Raw genomic sequence first — 16848 nt, forward strand, 5'->3', positions numbered from 1 at the left:
ACAAGCGAGATTTCTACTCTTTACTAATTCATGAGAATCACTTCAAAGAAGTCATTACTACAATAACAGGCACCATCTCTGTTAGGCCTCAAGATACGTTAGCTCAAGTAAGGGATTTCCCTTCATGACTCATTGCTTAAAATAATGTCGGCATTAAAATGTTTATCATTAAAAACTCCACCTTAGTAAGTCTTCCAATCTCTAGCTCCTCTGCTTCTCCAGAAATCTCCAACTTTGCCGGCAACTCTGCAGTTGAGGGAAAAAAAACAGTGTGAATGGAAAGGCTGGGTGTTGCTTGTGTCAGTCACAGCACTTGAACGAGGGCATTTCGACAATTTTTCAGCTAATTCAGACTCACTGTGAATTAGGACATTAACTGGGTATTCGAACACGTCTCCGCCGGTCACCACCATGCAAGTGAAAGTCCGCTGGTCGCTGAGCTTGGCGGCAGAGATCAGCAGGCTGGAGTTTTTGTCCATGCTCACACGGACCTTGTATTCATCAGTGGCGCTGATTGAGACATTCTGGTTTTTCTGCTTGACCAGCAGGTATCCTGGAACTCCATCCCCTTTGTCCTGGAGAGCAGAGCGCGCTTGTTATGTGTCGCTCGCATATGGCACTGGCTTCGTGTTCACAATAAAAGCATGCACTGTTCATGCGGTGTCATATGGAGGGACAGATGCATGGTCTAATGCACTCAGACTGGGCGTGGTTCGACTTCAGACACAGTAAGTGGGCCTTAGACCTACTTTGCCATTTTGAGAACAACTGATCTCCAGTGTGACTTACATATTTCCATTTAGTGATGGCGATGTCTTCTGCCTTTATGGCTCCACTGTTGCATGGGATCTTGAGCATTTCCCCATACTGGCCAATAATAGGCTCCAAAGAGGTGACTGCAAAAGAGAAACACCAAAGGCACATTTTCAATTGCTTTCTAAGAATGGCTAATCTGGTCACCTGCAACACAGAACGAATTATTAGGACAGAAAATGAAAATGCTTATTATTCTGAATGCTTTGCAGCGCCTCCTGTTTGCATACTGACATTTATCAGCACCACTTAGTGCTCGCCTAAACACACGAGGACAGCAGTTTCTATAGAGTTCTGCTAATTTTTCAGCTCCCTTGGGAAAAAAACAACAACAACAACAACCTTTCCTGCCCTAAATCTCATTCAAAACATTGCCATGGAGACAAAATGTTCAAGAGGGCAAGAGGGGGATGGGAGGGGGGTGCCAGGCGAAGTGTCTCAATGGGCTGCGATGAGGGGTTAGAGCCAAAGGGCTGCAGGGAAGAAGAGGCTGCCACGGCCCGACTGAAAATGAGGTGTTGCTCAGTTTTTCTGGCATTCAAATTTACATTTCAGACCTCTCGGAGTTCAGGCAGAGGTAAACGCACAAGCGTATGTGTGGAAGCATAAATCTGACAGCTAAAATCCAAAACAGCTTGAGAGCAGCTCAGTAAAGGGTATGAGAGGAAAACGGTGACCAGTCAGATTCTCTCTGCTGAAATAGAGACAAGTAATGTTTGTGTTTTGTGTGTTGTTTTTTTTTACAAGGAAAGTGCAAAACAATGAAGATCCTCCAATATTCTGCGTGCATTCGACCCTGAAATTGTCTGATTATATTCGCGCACAAAAAACCCAGCTGCACACCAAAATGCCATTTCGGCACTGAGAAAAAAAAGTTATACTCTCACTTTCCCTCTGAACACATCAGACTTTTAAAGGTTTTCTTAGTGTGGTACAGAGATGAACTGAATTAATTTGCTCTGTGCGTGATACTCATTTGAATCCTGTTTGAATGAAGGTAAATACTTTTACTCTGGTTACCACTGTCTGTATTAAAACAGAGAAACAACTGGGACCCGGAAGGCATGCTTGCACAGTCGGCAAGTTCAGAGGTGCGCCTGGTTTCCTTCGCACACAGTAAACCCCCTGTCGTTAAGTGTCATTTTCTCATCAGGACTATTAAACGAGTCCATAAAATAGTTATGTACATGTGTGATGAAACTAGAGAGACAACAAAATCAGACAGTTTGCCTCGAGTCAACAAAGTCTGCACTTATTGCCGTCCTCCTGAGACTAAGCTGAACAAGTTCGCACACCGACACCTGTCACTCATCGTTACGAGCTGTCAACTCACAAGAAACAGCACCGAGCCCATCGCTGAGCCTGTTTCTGAAGTCACTACTGCAGAAAGATGACAAACACAGACAATTTAATAAGAAGACTTTAAACAAGGCATGTCTGCCTCTTAGCTCTATGGCTTTTTAAAGCTGTTTTCTGCCTTTCCTCTAAACACTACAAGGAGGTTTTACCTCGTAGGGGGCCAAAAAAACCCAAGTTTGATCTTTCTCTTTTTTCTCAAAGTATTAAAAAAATATTTTTTGGTCAACAAGGAGATTACAATAATTTAACATGGCTGCTCAGAGACTCCTTAAACTTCCTCAAACTTTAATTATAATTAAAGTCAAGTAATTAAATAAAAAAATCACTTGAAAAGCCACATGCTATTAATTGCACAGCCCTATTTCCCCACCTTGTGTCTGGTATAGGTGTTTATATATACCACGTTCTCACTCCCAAAGCGTAACATTTTATGCTAGGGGACAAATCGCTGATATATTACTCTTCAACAACACGTCCCTATATTACGAGATCGGAAAAATGATGAAACATGAGAACCGTTTGGATCGAATCTACACATGTAGAATCTACAGCTTGTGAAATGATCATCTGCCTCTCAACTCTTATTGTGTTGCTTGTCCTTTAAAATAATGAAGATTTTATATAGAAATCGCTTTGGAAAACAGTATTTAATGTCATTAAAGTGCTGGTTAAGGTTAGGGATAAGGTTATGGTTAGGGCTGGAATACATGGCTGGAGCGTGTATTACCGCGGGAGCGCCATTCTACATGATTTCATCCATAACCCGAGGCGTCATATAAGAATGCCGAAGGTCACCTTTCGCGTTCCTCAGCCCGGCTGTGCCAGCAGGGGCAGACTCCTCTGCTTGAAAGAAAAGTGTGGTTGTATAGAAGTTAGCAGGAAAACAGCTCTTGGGTACCTTAACCTGTGACTTCAATCAACATTTTCCTGAGAGTCAAACATTGAATACAACATGATACTAAATTTGCAAATATGGTCACAAGGGCATTTCCCGGGTTTTCTTTGACATTTTGTTTCAAAAACCTAAGATGGCTGCAGTTACAATGCTGATCTTGAAGATTCACAGTGAGAATTTGCTAGCCACAGTAGATACGTCCATCTTTTATATACAGTCTATGGGCTCCTGGGAAGTTCACTTAAAGGCCCTTCAAATACCACCTGACAACACTGCACAACTCCTTATTTCCAGCAGCGTGTGCTGTTCATCAAGCAAAACACTGTGGTGTAATTATTTGCTGACCACTGAAAGGTCTCTGTATGGTTAAATGTCACCTTTGCACACTTCATCTACCTCAGACTCTTGGCTTGAATTCAGAAATACCAACTTAACCTAACATGTGTGTTTTTGGGTTGCGGGCGGAAACCCACTGAGACACAGAGAGGTTGTTTGAACCAGAAACCTTGATGTGAGGCAACGGTGCTAACCGCTTCACCACCATGCTGCTACGACCCATGTTTGCACAACCAACAGAAACACAGAATGCTAGAAAGCAAACACATTTAGTACATGTTCGGCCATAAAAAAATAAAAATAAATTGCAGACAAATTTCAGAGCATACGTACAGTCTGGTGGATAGATGTTTTTTTTTCCCCTCCACTCAAACACGTACGGTATTTAAAGTGCCGTCTGCGATGTAGTTTTTGATTACACCGACGAGGGCCACATACTGAAACACCGGTCAAGTAATAAAGCTTCTTTACACTACAAGTGTTTGTGGAGCTTCAACCTCTTTAGATCACTCAGCTCAGGGCGAACTATCTTCTATGTGAGGGAGTACACTTTAGCCTACCTTTTTGGAGAGAGTCAGGCCAGATGAAAATATTGATGTCACTCACATGTGTTAAAGCCTGAAGTGGCCAATTGTCTAAAGTGGACCTCTAAAGATCGGTACTCTACATGTTACACCTTGTTTTGGTTTTTTTTGTTATCTACGTGAAAAGCCAAAGCCTGGCTAAATAATTGCCCTTTTGAAGCATAGGTGCTAAGCTGAACTAACTTTGTCTAAAGCTATTTACATGTTGTTAAGAGTCGCTGCGACCTTCTCAACAGGTGCACTAGGAGAACTACTGAAAATAATTACCTATTTTTAACAGCCCAACAGACAGACTGAACTCTCTGAAGGTGTCCTTGTTCACTATGACATCTGAATAAATTGAAACAAAGTGATGGATGGAAACATCAGAAATTACCAATGCAGAGACCGAAAACAAGATATAGACAGAACAAAAAGGCTCTAAAACAGTGTTAAAGTCTATCGGCAGTGGTGGCTGTGGCATGAAGCAGAAACAGCTTGTGTGAGCATCAAAGCAGAGTAACCCACTCAGTAAAAGAAAAAAACCTATCTGAGAACACATAGCACTACCACGGCACTTCACCCACATAGATACAATCCCTGCATTTAAATAAGGCTCGGCGACATTTAATAGTGACAGCACGGGACAAAACAAACCTCGCCACATTTCAACTGCTGACAGCTTTACCAGGAATTCTTCACCAAACACAGGGATAAGCTCCGTCACTTGTCAACAAAAGTACGTGCATTTCCTGCACTGATTCTCTCATTTCCTATAATTTATTCCGTGTAAAATCTGTTAAAAGCTTTTCGGGAATCAAGTCGTGAAATGATCTGTCTTAACAAATTACTGTGTTTGGGGGGAAAATGTTACCTACTTCAGGTATTCGTACGAAATTTACTTTGTTTTTAAGCAGTGTAATATAAGAGAAATGCTGCTTTACTGCATGCATGAGCTAAGAATAAATGCACCCACTGGGTCATTTTCTGGACTGTAAATTTCTGCCTGCATTTCACAGAGTCTTGCTCACTTTCAGCGTTTTGGCAATTGGATGTACACGAGTGTGATCCACCTGAAATAATGCAGATTGCTGGTTGTGAACCCAGCATGCTGATGTAGCCATCCTACACTTGGTTGTTTTTAAAGTAAATGAATCGTGCAGGTTTCTGATCCAGGCATAAAAGATTGCCCACGCTGTGTGGCAAAAAGAAAAACATGGAGGCATTGTGAATACATTGAGAGGAATCCATTAATGAGCTCTCTGTTCAAGGGATGCATTTTTGCATGTGTCATATTTGATGACATCCCGTTAGATTACATTTTAGCATTTAAGGTGCCAAAAATAGCCTCTCACTATCTTTATTGTGTGCATCTCCTGGCCATGTTGATGCCAGAATGCTCTAATGGCTGAGGACAAATCCAAGCGTTTTTCTAAACCAAGTCGGCAACCAAGCCCACATATGCTGTGTCTTAGTAATAAGACACAAACCACTCAGGAGACAATACAAAGGTACACTGCAAGCCCAGCAGTGTTGCAAAGGTTATCACGCTCTCTGTATAATAAACTCCTTGCATTTCAAATTCAAATAGACATTATGAATATTCAAATAGAGCCGCCGTCAGTGTCTCTGAGAACTTTAAAAGAGTCTGCATTAAGGGAAAAAGCATTATCTGTGCAGATTACACTGTCGCACAATGAGAACTAATCGCACATGTTGAGTTACAGAAGACAAAGCTCCTGCTGCTCGCTGAGATAAGGTAATCCTTTTGCAACAAAAGTAGGTGAACTGAGCGACTTCCCGTTGACAAATACACACAAGTTTACACCGTGCATACCAATCATCTGCTTGTAATCATTGTCTATATGATGAGGAGGATATTTAACATTTACCACTTCCTTATGGTTTTATCTTGTTGGTGTATGTCTGAAGACAGTAATAACACGTTTATATAATATAATACTTACTATATCCAGCACTGTGCAGCGTCTTTAGTCATCACACATTTGTTTTAATTTCACTCCCAAGCAGAAGCAAAAATTCTCCAACTTTTCTTTGGACACGGGCTGCTTTTTCACTAATTTTCGGTCCAGTTTCAGCATAATGCCTTTAGTTTGTTTGTTTAAGCCACTTAACACTAAGCTATGAATAATCCAGGCACTAGAAGACACATAATTCCAGTTCAGCCAGTGTTGTGTAAACACATAACAGGAAACCTGGCAAAGCATCAATTTTAAATTGTATCTTTGGGACTTTGTTACCAGCAGCCAGTCACAAAAACACATTGTTTGTTCCCATTTTGTTTTTTATGTCAATCTACGATAAATGCCAAACATAACGCAGTTTGACAGACATATGTTGGCAGGGCGTCCTTAAAATAATTGAGAAAACTGGACAGGTGACCAGTATCTGTCTTTAAGAAGGAAATCCAACAGGGACCCTGCCCAGGATCTGGCCCTTCAGTTGATCAGTCTACTGCTCACTGAAGCCTCATCAGAAGTGATGTCAGTGGAAGCGTAGCTGTCAAGAAGCCATTCTTAAGGAAGTGAAACAGGGCAAAAAGGCTGAGGTGTGCCAAATCACACAAGAACTGGACTGAAAGTCAGTGGCAACAGGTCTGATGGAGTCCAACGCTGAAATTTTTGGGAGGTGAGTGTTTACAGCCATCTGTAAAACACAGTGGAGGCTCTATCGCAATTTGAAGCTGCATTTTTCAGCATGGCAATGATTCCAGACATACCGCCAATTAGAGCTGGGCAATATGAGATTTTTTCATATCACGATATGTTTTTTTTCATTTCAGGCGATAACGATATCTATCACGATATAAGCCAAATAACTATATTTGTAAGATTTAAATGTGCCGTTGCTCACAAGTAAAATGTAAAATAATCAGCAGCTTGTTTTTATTTAAATATTTATTTCCCATAATAAGTTCAACAGGGTAGATGTACTTAAGGAACATGAGACTTTTTCAGATAAATAAAGGCAAATATTGCAAACTACACAAAAGGCAGCCGCTAAAGCGTTTACGTTTCAAAATAGAACAAATGAAACAGACTAAATTGTCAATTCCACTTAGAAACAAAGTATTAATTCTAAAAATAAATCTTAGTTTGTTTTACAGAAGAACAGACAAAACTGACTAACTTTTGTCAATATCAAATAAACTGAGAACTAAAAGGAAATTCTCAATCTCTCCTTGTTGTATAGCTTAGTTTTTCAAACAGTTTTAACAGTTACTTTAGTCTGACAAAAGCCGAATGACGAATTAGCGCTTCCAGTCAGAGACTGAGGCTACGTCCACACGTACACGGGTATTTTTGAATACGGAGATTTTCCGTTTTCGTTTAAAAAAATAATCCCGTTCACACGTAAAGGCAGAAATGAAGGAAAACGCTGCTATGAACATGCCAAAGCAGCAGGTGGCGCTAGATTCCTAACCGTGCAGAAATGTTGGCCAATCAGAAGTCTAGAAGCCTCGGTGGGAAAAAGTAAACAAAGCTGGGGCATAGAAGCAGAACCGAGTCGTATGTGTGGAGGGACAGTAACTGTGTGTATATGTAAGTATTTAAACACTGCAGAGAGTAGAATTAACAGTATTGTAGAAATTCATTTCACCGAAACAATAACGTGGCGCAGTGTGACGCATGCACCAGTTTATTGTATTTCCAGACTTGCTTTCGGCACAATTTACAGTGCACGCTACTCTGTTTTTTGTCAGACTTGAAATAGCCGAAATACCTTCACACTACGGAACTTCTATGGCTCTTCCGTTCGACAATCTCTCCGGCATTGGAACCATCATCTGTTTTCTCTTAAGGTCACGCTCGGTTGATTTTTCTAGTCGGCACACTCACTTCCTCCATTACCCGCTGGCTGCTTCCCAAACAAACACACGTGCGGCTTGGCACTTGTGCTGTACGTAACAAGTCACGCGACGTGACGCTGAGGCTGTGATTGGTTCGGCTCTGCACTACTTAATTTGGATCGGCTGACCTTTTTTTTTTTTTTTTTAAGAGGACAAGAGCGGCGAGGTCTATCGCGATAGCTTAATCTCTCTATCGAGTAAAAGTTATATCGCGATACATATCGTTATCGTTCTATCGCCCAGCTCTACCGCCAATGTAGCAAAAGCATACCTGATAGATCAGTCATTGACTGGCCTCCCAGAACCTAGACTGCAACATTACTGAAGCAGTGAGGTATCATCTTAAAGAACTTGGAAGAAAGCTGCCTAAGAGAGTTCAGACAATGCTGAAAAATAAAGGCCATACAAAGTATTGACCTTTTAGCTCATTCGAATTGTACAGGCTCAGTTTTTGCCTCCATAGATGCACTGCATGAACATGTGTGTCTATTTCCCAGTTTCCTAGCAAAATACAAAGAAATGAGGGTGACTCAAGACTTTTGCACACTTTTGCACAAAGAAGAGAGTTTAGCAGGAGACTAAAACATTAAATGAGGACATATTTCATGTCATAAGTTATATGGGACACAAGAACCAATGTACATTTCTTTAGCAGAAATTAATTCACAAAGAAAATCCCCATAACAGAAATAAACAAACACTAATTTGGGGTTTTGATGGGATAGTGCTGTGTAGAAAGTACTACTCCAAAAAACTGCATTTTCTGTGTCAAGCTCATAAAAAAAGTCGGTTTTGAAGGCTGCTTAAAAGATTCAGTATTTCTGGGATTTCAGACTAAAGCTATGAGTTAAAGTAAGACAATATTCTAGTGCACGTCATTTGGTAGTTTTACAAAAAGCATTACAGACTTTTTAGTCTCATCAACCACCCCGAAAAACACATTTGCTCGTCTGAATTTGAATTTCACTGTACTTTTTTCTCTTTCTTACACTGGACATGAAAAATTAGCTGCTACTCTGGCAATGGTAACTCAAGTAAGAGACAGGCGAGTGACAGAGACAGGAGGCAGCACCGCAGGAGATACTTTTATGTTCCTGATTAAGGCGCCTCTATTCCCGAGAAGAGACAGGTGACGACAGCTCAGATATAAACTCACCAGGGAAATCAGCAACCTCTCCGCATTAGTCTCTATATCCCTGTTTTGCTACCTTATGCCCTCCTATTTGTGTGTGTGTGTGTGTGTGTCCCTTTGAGCTGCAACAACCAAAAGAAAACCGAGGCCCAAACTTATTAAGTGCTGAAAATGAGGATTGTGCACTGAATGGGGATCCCATGGCGCATGTCCACAAAGACTTGATGGCAAATAGCCTTGCTTCAGAAGCGGTTCAGTGTGAAGGGGCAGACAGAACCACTTCAACTGGATCAATAATACTCGAGGAAAGGCTAGATTCTTATAGTGAACGCCGTTTGCCTAAGGAGCAAGAAATCAAAGAAAACCTAACCTCCCGTGACATTCTGCCTCTCGTCCTTGTCTCTTCTTTAATAATTTAACAAGTGCTGAATTTTGATTAGCCATATTAAGAACCTCAAATGAGAGAGATCACCGGTTTAATAAGCTCAAACTCTCATTACTGGCTATCGTGAAAAATTGCCGCAACGCTTCTGTCACACGGAAAGGTGTCAGAAGGACCACCGGGGTCCCCAAAGAATCCTTGTAGATATTTGGTAATAAATGAGCTTTGCAGGCTGTTGTTTTGCCAACTCTTTCACCGAGTACACACGCTCAGCTCGTGCGTTACTGACTATGACAAGCACATGACTCTATTTAAATTCTGCTACAGTATCAGTTCACGCCGAGGAAGCGTTCCAGACCAGCTAGCTGTAGAGAGATTTCTTAAAAAGAAAAAAAAAAATACACAGCCACATCCTCACTATCTGCGTCTGTCTCTCTTGAGGGAAGGGGTGTAATCATGTCACTGATGGATAACTGACAGCACAGCTTGCACAACATCCCTCTCGCACAGTTCCTCTTTTTGTTGCAGGCTGAACCACCTTTCCAAACGTCAACAATGCGTGCTCTATAATTTAGCTTTTTCGTTTTTTTTCTTCTTAGCTGTAATTGCCTGTCACTGTCTTTATAGCATAAAACTGAGAGCATCAGCTTCTATTTCCTTTCTTCTTTCTTTTTTTTTACCACACTGGCGTGAGCCCGTTGAGGGGGAAAAAAAGCTTCACCTTAGAGCTGGGCGATAGAACGATAACGATATGTATCGCGATATAACTTTTACTCGATAGAGAAATTAAGCTATCGCGATAGACCTCGCCGCTCTTGTCCTCTTAAAAAAAAAAAAAAAAAAAAAAAAGGTCAGCCGATCCAAATTCAGTAGCGCAGAGCCGAACCAATCACAGCCGCAGCGTCACGTCGCGTGACTTGTTACGTACAGCACAAGTGCCAAGCCGCACGTGTGTTTGTTTGGGAAGCAGCCAGCGGGTAATGGAGGAAGTGAGTGTGCCGACTAGAAAAATCAACCGAGCGTGACCGAAGAGAAAACAGATGATGGTTCCAATGCCGGAGAGATTGTCGAACGGAAGAGCCATAGAAGTTCCGTAGTGTGAAGGTATTTCGGCTATTTCAAGTCTGACAAAAAACAGAGTAGCGTGCACTGTAAATTGTGCCGAAAGCAAGTCTGGAAATACAATAAACTGGTGCATGCGTCACACTGTGCGCCACGTTATTGTTTCGGTGAAATGAATTTCTACAATACTGTTAATTCTACTCTGCAGTGTTTAAATGCTTACATATACACACAGTTACTGTCCCTCCACACATACGACTCGGTTCTGCTTCTATGCCCCAGCTTTGTTTACTTTTTCCCACCGAGGCTTCTAGACTTCTGATTGGCCAACATTTCTGCACGGTTAGGAATCTAGCGCCACCTGCTGCTTTGGCATGTTCATAGCAGCGTTTTCCTTCATTTCTGCCTTTATGTGTGGACGGATTATTTTTTAAAACGAAAACGGAAAATCTCCGTTTTCAAAAATACCCGTGTACGTGTGGACGTAGCCTCAGTCTCTGACTGGAAGCGCTAATTCATCATTCGGCTTTTGTCAGACTAAAGTAACTGTTAAAACTGTTTGAAAAGCTAAGCTATACAACAAGGAGAGATTGAGAATTTCCTTTTAGTTCTCAGTTTATTTGATATTGACAAAAGTTAGTCAGTTTTGTCTGTTCTTCTGTAAAACAAACTAAGATTTATTTTTAGAATTAATACTTTATTTCTAAGTGGAATTGACAATTTAGTAGTCTGTTTCGTTTGTTCTATTTTGAAACTTAAACGCTTTAGCGGCTGCCTTTTGTGTAGTTTGCAATATTTGCCTTTATCTATCTGAAAAAGTCTCATGTTCCTTAAGTACATCTACCCTGTTGAACTTATTATGGGAAATAAATATTTAAAAACAAGCTGCTGATTATTTCACATTTTACTTGTGAGCAACGGCACATTTAAATCTTACAAATATAGTTATTTGGCTTATATCGTGATAGATATCGTTATCGCCTGAAATGAAAAAAACATATCGTGATATGAAAAAATCTCATATCGCCCAGCTCTACTTCACCTCCAAAGCTCTAGCCGCTTTAAGGCATCCATTCCTTTCCATTAGACTGACAGCATCTGACGTGTCATAAAGTCAAATGCTGATTTTAATTCTTGGACATGTAAATATTAGTCAGACATATTGTACTAACCTGAGATAATGTAATTAACTTAATTACATTCTTCACTGATGGATTTTTGCTTTACCTTGTCAAATAAAGGAGCTTTCTCTCAGAGCCTGCCTGTTTGCAACAAGTGCAGCACGTCTTCTCTAGTGTGGCTCTCACAGATCTAAAAGACGGACGTACCTGTCGTCAGATCCACATTCTTTCCTTTGAAATCCAGTTATATAGTTACAAGTTTGTGAGAAAACAAGGCTACTTCTCGCTTAAGAGAGACGGTCTCCTTCACCGAAGCAAAAAAGTGCTCTAATACATGAAGTCCAGCAATGATACATCCACTTCAGAGTTAACGCTGCTTAACAGCAGCTAACAAAGGCAAAAACACCAGTGCTTATTAACAGTATTGCTGTCAATGATCAGAAGTGAGCTTCTCTTCAGATTCCTTTCATAACGTTTTGACTAGGATGTACTTTAATTGGCAATACATTGACATTAAATTGGGAGCGTGCTAATGTAACTAAATATGACCAGATAAAACTACTGGCCTGCGCTGCCACTCTTTCAGCCTTTGAATTATTCTGTGTGAAAGGATTGATGACCACCTTCAGTCACAACTAGACATGTCACTGCTACTCTAGTTGTTTCGTCAGTCGTGTTACAAGCATTATTCATCAAAATGCTGGCACTTTTTTGCGTAATCCCCCAAAATTTGGTATTTAAGTTCAGAGCTCAAGGTTAACAAAATCCACACGTGCATCTTACAAGAAAAAAACAGCAAATTATTACAAATTACTACACGAAAGAACATTGTGGTACTTGTGCTTGATAAACACCGGCAATTATTTATTGATTATCACACAAAAATTACTGGATAATTGCTATTTTCTACAAGTAAGCAGCAGGTATGAATTTGTTGAAGCACTTTGGGTTCGACAAAAGCTGTAATATGAGAAATGAGTGTTTGAGAGGTTAGGATTTAGAGCCATTTTTCTCATTTATGAAGCGCCATCTGTTTCAGGGCTCAGAAAGCTGCACAACACCCTAAAGATATGGCCCTGTGTCTCTTTGACCTTCAACGGGGCATAGAGGTCTTTCAGAGAAGAACCAATCTGGAAGAAAAAGGTCCATTTGTGGGCAGAAAGACTCGGGACAAAGGTTTCATTTTCTGGCAATGGTCCCCAAAGGCTCTGTCTGCAGTTCAGCTGAACTAGGCCAGCCTAGTCTCTTTTGTTTTTAATAAGTGATCCACTCTCTATGGATTCTTATCTACAAGTTCCATGAAAGACGTTGTCTAAAGTCTAACACATTTATTAGTTTTATGATGGAGAAGACTCTGCAATATTGTTTGATATTAATATAACACTGAATCGATGCATGGCCGTGCCTTAGGATGGGAAATTAGTCTCAAGAATAGCAGGCCAATTTATTTTCATGCTCGCTAGGACATGTTCTCAGTGTAACATTCAAAAATCACTTTGCAGACCCGCGTTAAAAACTTCAGGTATCCACATCCAGCATTCAGACAACTGCAAACCTGTCACATTTTCAACTAGTTGATTATTCAATGAAACCCTTTAATTCATCCAGACTCTTCAAAGTATGAGTGTTCTTTTTCTCATCATACGTAACAGTCAGGTGAATATAATAGAAGTTCTGGATGACACATGGAGATTAAAGCCCTCACAGTTGACCACAAGAGATTGCAAAGGGTGGTTTTTCCACTTTTTAAAAAAAACTTTTCATCTACTAAACCAATTACGGATTGAAAAAATAATCAATAAAAAATCTTTGCACTACCAAGGCTATGAGCCGTGCTACAGCACCCTCGACGCCTCCAACAGGTGCAGCAAATTTCAGCCTTCTTAATGAATCTTTGAGAAACAGCGAAACCTGGCAGATCATCAGAATCACCAAGCTGCTTCTGCAGTACTCGTGATGACAGCCCAAGTATGTTGGCTATTCGTTTGCTGACACGAGAGCATTAAGCCAACAACTGGATATTTATGACTTGATGAAATGTTTCAGGGTGAATTCTGAAAAGATACTTTTGGGAGTATCACTAATAAGTAAGACCAGTTTATTTCCTGCCCTGCCACCATACAGTCGCTGCAAACGACACTTTGCTTGTGAATATGCCAGTGCATTTGTGTCGACTGTAGCATGCTTGTTATCACATCATCGCTGCTTTTGTCAGGAAGGAACAGCGTTTGAGGTTGTTCTGCTGCTGTGGCGCCTTTGATTTGTTAGTAAATTGCTGCTGATGGGTGCATTTTTATCATCGATGTCTACAATGTCCTTTGAGCTTCTCCACGTGTGCCTAGTTTATTTTCTGTATGTTGTCTGAAATGATTATGCTTTCAAAGATCAACATTTTTTTTAGCATTAACTATATGGAAAATTTTGCTGGTTCAAACTGGCGTGCTAACACGTTCCAATTTCTTCTTTTGTCCAAAACGCACCAATTTAGTTTACAATACCACGACACAAAGAAGATGATTGGTGTAATTATTTTCTTGAAGACAGCTTTAATGATTCCATCGGCAATGTGTCACAGCACTCATCTAACGTTACCACATTTGTCAAAATAGTTGCGCATTTTCTGTTGGCCATCTAATGATCTAATCAAGTGATTATGTAGCTGTACATCTGACAGTTGTTCAAAAAAAAGAGGCTCTCATAAACCAGACTACAATAAAAATAGATAAAAAAAAACCCTCACATTTACCCAGCCACTGAGCAGAGCCATGTTTGTCACTTGAGAGCAAAATAAGCCTGTGCTCTGCTGAGGAGGAGGATGGACAGCAAATGGAGAATTATGTAGAGTGTGCAACACACGGTATTATTAGTCCGAGTCTATTAAGCCTAATGGCTCCCCTCCTTCACCTCAGCAGCATGAAAACATCTTTTAGGCCACTGTGCTCTAAAAACCAACAAAAGCACTAATGCTTGGCAAACAAAACAGCCGATTGAAGAATTCATGATAAATCTGGAAATCTCAGCAGTAGATGGAGAGAGGTCTTCAAAACATAAGAATGCACAGATGATGAGCTGACCTGAAAGCTTCAAGGCTCTGGCTCCTTTTTTATTATTATTATCATCGTCATTATTCACATTATTGAAAAAAAAAACAAAAAAACGCAAAGTTCACCATCATTACTCATTATCCAGTGACATCAATGACTATTAGATAGAAAGATAAAGAAATGCAAGAGCGTTCGCTACACAAAACATCATCAAAATAAAGATTAAACTGTTCAAGGGTGACATACAGGTTTAGCCTAAGCAAGTTCATAAGTCTACTCCATCTGTGACGTGCGAAAGATGAGAATGCAGCTTGGATTATGGAGTATATTGGAATATTAAGTGTACTGTGAAACTGGACTGTAAGCTATATTGCTCAGTCTTAAACGGATAAATAAAATAAAAGAATTATAGAAGCCTTCTAATCTTAGCAGCACTGCGATAATGGCACATGACCACATCACTGGCTTAGAAGTTACAGCTTCTGAAAATAATACAGTCTGGAATTAATTCAGAAAGGTGACAAACAGATATAAAAGATCTATTAAGAGTTCGGCAATTAACCTGAAAATTATAAGAGATCAGCCTTTTTGAAGCTGCAGCCTGCATGCCAACAGAGAATAACATCAGGTCACTGGCGGTGGCCAAGTGTCATGGCTGTGTTTTGCAGGTGGATCTTTTGTCTCTTGGCTAACCTGATTTACACTCCTTTCCTGCCAGATATACAGTGTAGCTTCCACGGTGAAGCATATTTATTCTCTACAGAGACATATAGTCAGCTTTCTCTCCCCCTCAAGCAAAGAAAACAATGTTCAGCTGCTGCTTCATGTGTGGTCAACAGACACCCACAGAACACAGCAGGCGGGAACAGGGCTAATGCATTGCCTGCAGTCTCACCTGTCGAGTCCCCATTGTTCCCTTATGACTAAAAATGCTGGCTCCATTTTCTCTGGTTTCAAATTTGTCCTGAGGAGGCCCCGGTACCTGTGCAGGCCTGCTGCTGAGGGATCAGGTTGCTGCCTCTGCCTCTCATCAGGGATCGAGGCGAGAGAACAAAGGAAGAGACGAGGGCCCAAGAAGGAGGGAAAGATTTATTTTGTTTTCAGGTGTTTTAATCCACTTGTGTAATTAACGACTGGCTCCCTAAAGAAGCACCACGCTGCTGAAGAAAAACCTTTCATGTTATAGATCTTCGATCTTTTAAAGCTGCACAAAGAAGGTGATTGTAGCCACCTCTAACTCCTAATTTAATGCTTCAAATTAGCATTTGGTCTTTTTTGGAGCTGTGATGACAGAGCTGAGCGCTAAAGTAGAAGCTAACACAAGAAGCTACAACAGGTTTTCAGTGCACAAATACATACAAATTAAATACTGAAATTTGAGACTTTTCAATGGCTTGTTGGCCAAACATGAAGCCATAATGCATGTCTTTTACTTGCATGAACAATGGTCTAGTGGTCCAACCCTGTGACTTCTTTTAACTGAGATAACCAGCTATAGTCACCTATGTGGCATCCAGCTGTCAGGCAAAGCACGATGGAAACTTGAACCCTTAATATAAAAGTGATCACCCCACTTTGCTCCACCATGAATAGCTTCAAAAGATCAAAACAGCATTTTTGTGTGTCCCATGCTGTAAAAACTCCTGCGAGTCTCAAGTGGCCGTTTGAGGAACTGCAATTGTTGGCGCTTCCTCAATGGGTTATTTTTTTTAGCCCCGGAGTTGCAGCTAACAGCCAACACTCTTTATTTACAGATGTTATTAGTTTGGAGATTTGGTTGTTATGTTTGTTTGTTTTGTTCGCTCTTCGAATTGACTCTAAGTGGGCGGGAGTCAGCTGGAAAATGATGACGGCAAATATTTACACACAGGTTTGAGCAAGCTTTAAATGAAAATGTCACACATGCTACATCTGCTGTCCTGATGATTCAGCTCTAATTGCTAAACTCCAAAAACATTTGTAATTTTAATCATTTCAGTCAATCAATCATGAAATATTATATTACCAGCAGTAACCGAGTGGAAAAAAAAGAATTTGCATTGTGGAAGTTAATTTAAGAGTGCCACCTTCTGGGTAAACACCACACGAGTCGTATCATGTCTTGCTTGCTCGTGCTTCCTACAATTCCCGGAATACCTGTTGATAATCCTCAGAGAACAGGTGCAAACACTCTGCACCAGCTGCGGGTTATTCGTGTAGGTGGAACAAATAGCAGCGTGAGCGCCGAAATAATTAGCCCAGAGGACGACGCGAGTCCTGCTCCACATCTC

The 16848-nt window shown here is 40.7% G+C and overlaps 1 protein-coding gene across 2 annotated transcripts in view; it reads right to left on the reverse strand.

The window, feature by feature from the left end:
* alcamb (activated leukocyte cell adhesion molecule b) overlaps positions 1 to 16848 on the reverse strand; it is a 50151-nt gene that overhangs the window by 16390 nt on the left and 16913 nt on the right. For both annotated transcript variants that reach the window (XM_085379526.1, XM_085379525.1), the window contains exons 2-4: positions 790 to 896; positions 359 to 575; positions 182 to 246 (exon numbers count right to left, since the gene is read on the reverse strand). In XM_085379526.1, the coding sequence (XP_085235652.1) occupies positions 182 to 246; positions 359 to 575; positions 790 to 896 (389 nt within the window). The remainder of the gene's footprint in view (positions 1 to 181; positions 247 to 358; positions 576 to 789; positions 897 to 16848) is intronic.

The sequence above is a fragment of the Rhamphochromis longiceps genome, linkage group LG14, assembly GCF_057381845.1.
Source record: "Rhamphochromis longiceps isolate RC_006_pf linkage group LG14, R_longiceps_female_GT1.1, whole genome shotgun sequence".
Lineage (NCBI taxonomy): Eukaryota > Metazoa > Chordata > Actinopteri > Cichliformes > Cichlidae > Rhamphochromis > Rhamphochromis longiceps.